This window comes from Palaemon carinicauda, chromosome 7, assembly GCF_036898095.1.
Source record: "Palaemon carinicauda isolate YSFRI2023 chromosome 7, ASM3689809v2, whole genome shotgun sequence".
Lineage (NCBI taxonomy): Eukaryota > Metazoa > Arthropoda > Malacostraca > Decapoda > Palaemonidae > Palaemon > Palaemon carinicauda.
The window spans coordinates 69,249,754-69,252,253 of NC_090731.1; the positions used below are offsets into that span (position 1 = coordinate 69,249,754).

Genomic DNA, 2,500 nt, shown 5'->3' on the forward strand with positions numbered 1-2,500 from the left:
TAATGCAGCATGTCAGCTGGGATGCCCCGCCATTACCAAAGTTCTGGTAGAACATGGAGCAGGTGAGTTCCTTTACACTCTGGTCTTGAGAAGGTGAATGGATTGAAATGCAAGTTTTTTCCATTAATACTTAATTAGGCTTATTTCTAAGCTTGAAAATATTTTTTTTTGTAATAACTTGAACAATTGTTAGTTTCCATGAGTTATCCTATTATTTGCCTATTTCTCATCCCATCTCAATCATAAAATTGGGTACAATTGGGAAGCAGTCGAGTACAAAAGTTGGCCAGATTAAAACCAAGAGATGTCAAAGGCAAAACTCTCTTCTACATGGCTTGCTCTAAAGGCAGATTACCATGCTCTAAAATTTTTTTGTAATAACGTGATCAATTGTTAGTTTCCATTAGTTATCCTATGATTTGTCTATTTCTATCTCCATCATCCAATTTATGTTGTTTTGGTTTTTCTTTCCAGATATTGAAATTACTGATAGGTTAGGGGGTTTTTGTATGATAACTGCAGCTATTCGTGGTCATATACAATTAGTGAGGTACCTCATAAGTATTGGAGCTGATGTGAATAAAAAGAATCATGAAGGAAAAACTACATTGTACAGATGTGCAGAATTAGGACACCTTGAGTTGGTCCAAATGTTGATCGATAATCATGCCAATATGGACGCTGATAGTTCAGGTAAAAACCCAATGTTTAGTCACTGCTTGTAGGTTGGGAGTCATAGGGCTGTCACTTAACAATAACAGACTCCTTGCATTGATGAGCTTGAATCATCTTTAACAAAGGGCTTATGTCGTACACTTTATATAATATTTATGAATATTCCTAAAGTCATTTGCTCAATTATTTATAATTTTTTTATTCCTTAAAAATCCTAACATATTCTGTTTTGTCTAAAAGTATGATCATTCGAGTACCTGAAAGCATAACTATACATGCAAGTAAATAGCACTATAGTCGATGCAGAGATTGCGGGTGCAGTAAGTCCCACCCACTGATGACGTCATGGCCAATCATGTTGTCTCCTGCATTAACAGGTTAAAATTTGTAAGAGGGATGTATTGTGACTGCTGCTAACGAATGAGGCATCATGATTGGCTGAGACGTCATCAGGGAGTGGGGTTTATCTCGCTGCTCAGAATCTTTGCAGCGACTATACAGTAATAATGAACCCACTGATTTCTCTCCAGGAATAACGCCTTTACTTGCTGCAGCCTCTGGTGGCCATATACAGGTAGTGGAATATTTATTTGGCCAAATGGCTTTGACAGCCAAAGATAGAATCAATGTCTACCAGGTCCTAGGGGCGGCACTTTTTGACAAAAGTAGGGATATTGACAGTGCTATAAAATACTGGAGACTAGCAATGCGTGAGAGGTAAGTCTGAATTGTTTTAATTTTCCCCCGTGTAGTGATTATTCACCTTTAAATATGTATTTATTGGAAATGTTTATGCTTAAAAGGCTGGGTTAATAAGAGACCAAAGGATTGAAATCTATCTACGTACTTACTTTGAAGATTAATTATTTTAAATAATTCCAAAAATATTTGGAATACACTTAATATTTTCTCATGATTTGCTAATGACAACAATGTACCTCAAAACTACTTTTTATAAGTATATTCTTGGTTTTTTAGTTTGAATTTCAGTGTTTGATATTCAACACCTTTATAAAAGAACGATAGTATTCACATGAAATAATTTTCTCAAAACTGAAGTTCTTTTAATATCGGCTCTATTTTCAGAGTTGCCAATGAACCTTCGAACAGGAAGGAAACTGAAAGTTTTCCAGCTTTTTTAAGCTACAAGGAAGTCGAAACTGAGGAAGAATTAGAGGAAATAATGGATAATATTGAGGAACTAGATGTGCAGTCGTTGTTGGTGAAAGCAAGAGTGTTGGGACTTGAACATAATGATACAAGTTCCCATCTTCATAAGTTGGGGACTAAATATTCAATGGGCAGAGTGTTTAATCTATCCATCGAGCTGTGGATGCACACTCTTAATATGACTGATAAGAAGCTGAACGCTTTAGACCCTAAGCGAATATATTTCCTTCTGTCATTGACTGAAGTATTTTCTGATTTGATTGACAATGAACTTTCTGGAAATGAGTATTTGATTCCCTTATCAATGCATTTTGAGAGTTTCCTAAGTCTGTTTGACATATGCATAGGACAAATAGAAGTAGCTATCTCCCATCAAAATGAAATGAGTTCTTCTTACTCAGCACACGCCATACATATGAAGAGTGCTCTACCTATGGCAATGCATTTAACATTCTTGCTGACAAAAGCAAAATCTGTACTTGCGGCTGATGAGGTACAATTGGGAAACAGTCGAGTACAAAAGTTGGCCATACTAAAACCTAGAGATATCAAAGGCAGAACTCTCCTCCACATAGCTTGCTCTAAAGGCTACCGTCTAGATCTAGATGTTCTCTTCTTCGAGATCGATGGATTTCCCAATTTGGATGTTGTCAAT

General features: G+C 36.2%; 1 protein-coding gene across 1 annotated transcript in view; it reads left to right on the plus strand.

Annotated features, from left to right (window-relative positions):
• LOC137644349 (protein fem-1 homolog A-like) overlaps positions 1 to 2,500 on the plus strand; it is an 8,437-nt gene that overhangs the window by 5,613 nt on the left and 324 nt on the right. Inside the window, exons 3-6 of the mRNA XM_068377338.1 lie at positions 1 to 62; positions 475 to 693; positions 1,206 to 1,392; positions 1,762 to 2,500. The exon at positions 1 to 62 is cut by the window's left edge and continues 43 nt beyond it; the exon at positions 1,762 to 2,500 is cut by the window's right edge and continues 324 nt beyond it. Coding sequence (XP_068233439.1) covers positions 1 to 62; positions 475 to 693; positions 1,206 to 1,392; positions 1,762 to 2,500 — 1,207 coding nt within the window. The remainder of the gene's footprint in view (positions 63 to 474; positions 694 to 1,205; positions 1,393 to 1,761) is intronic.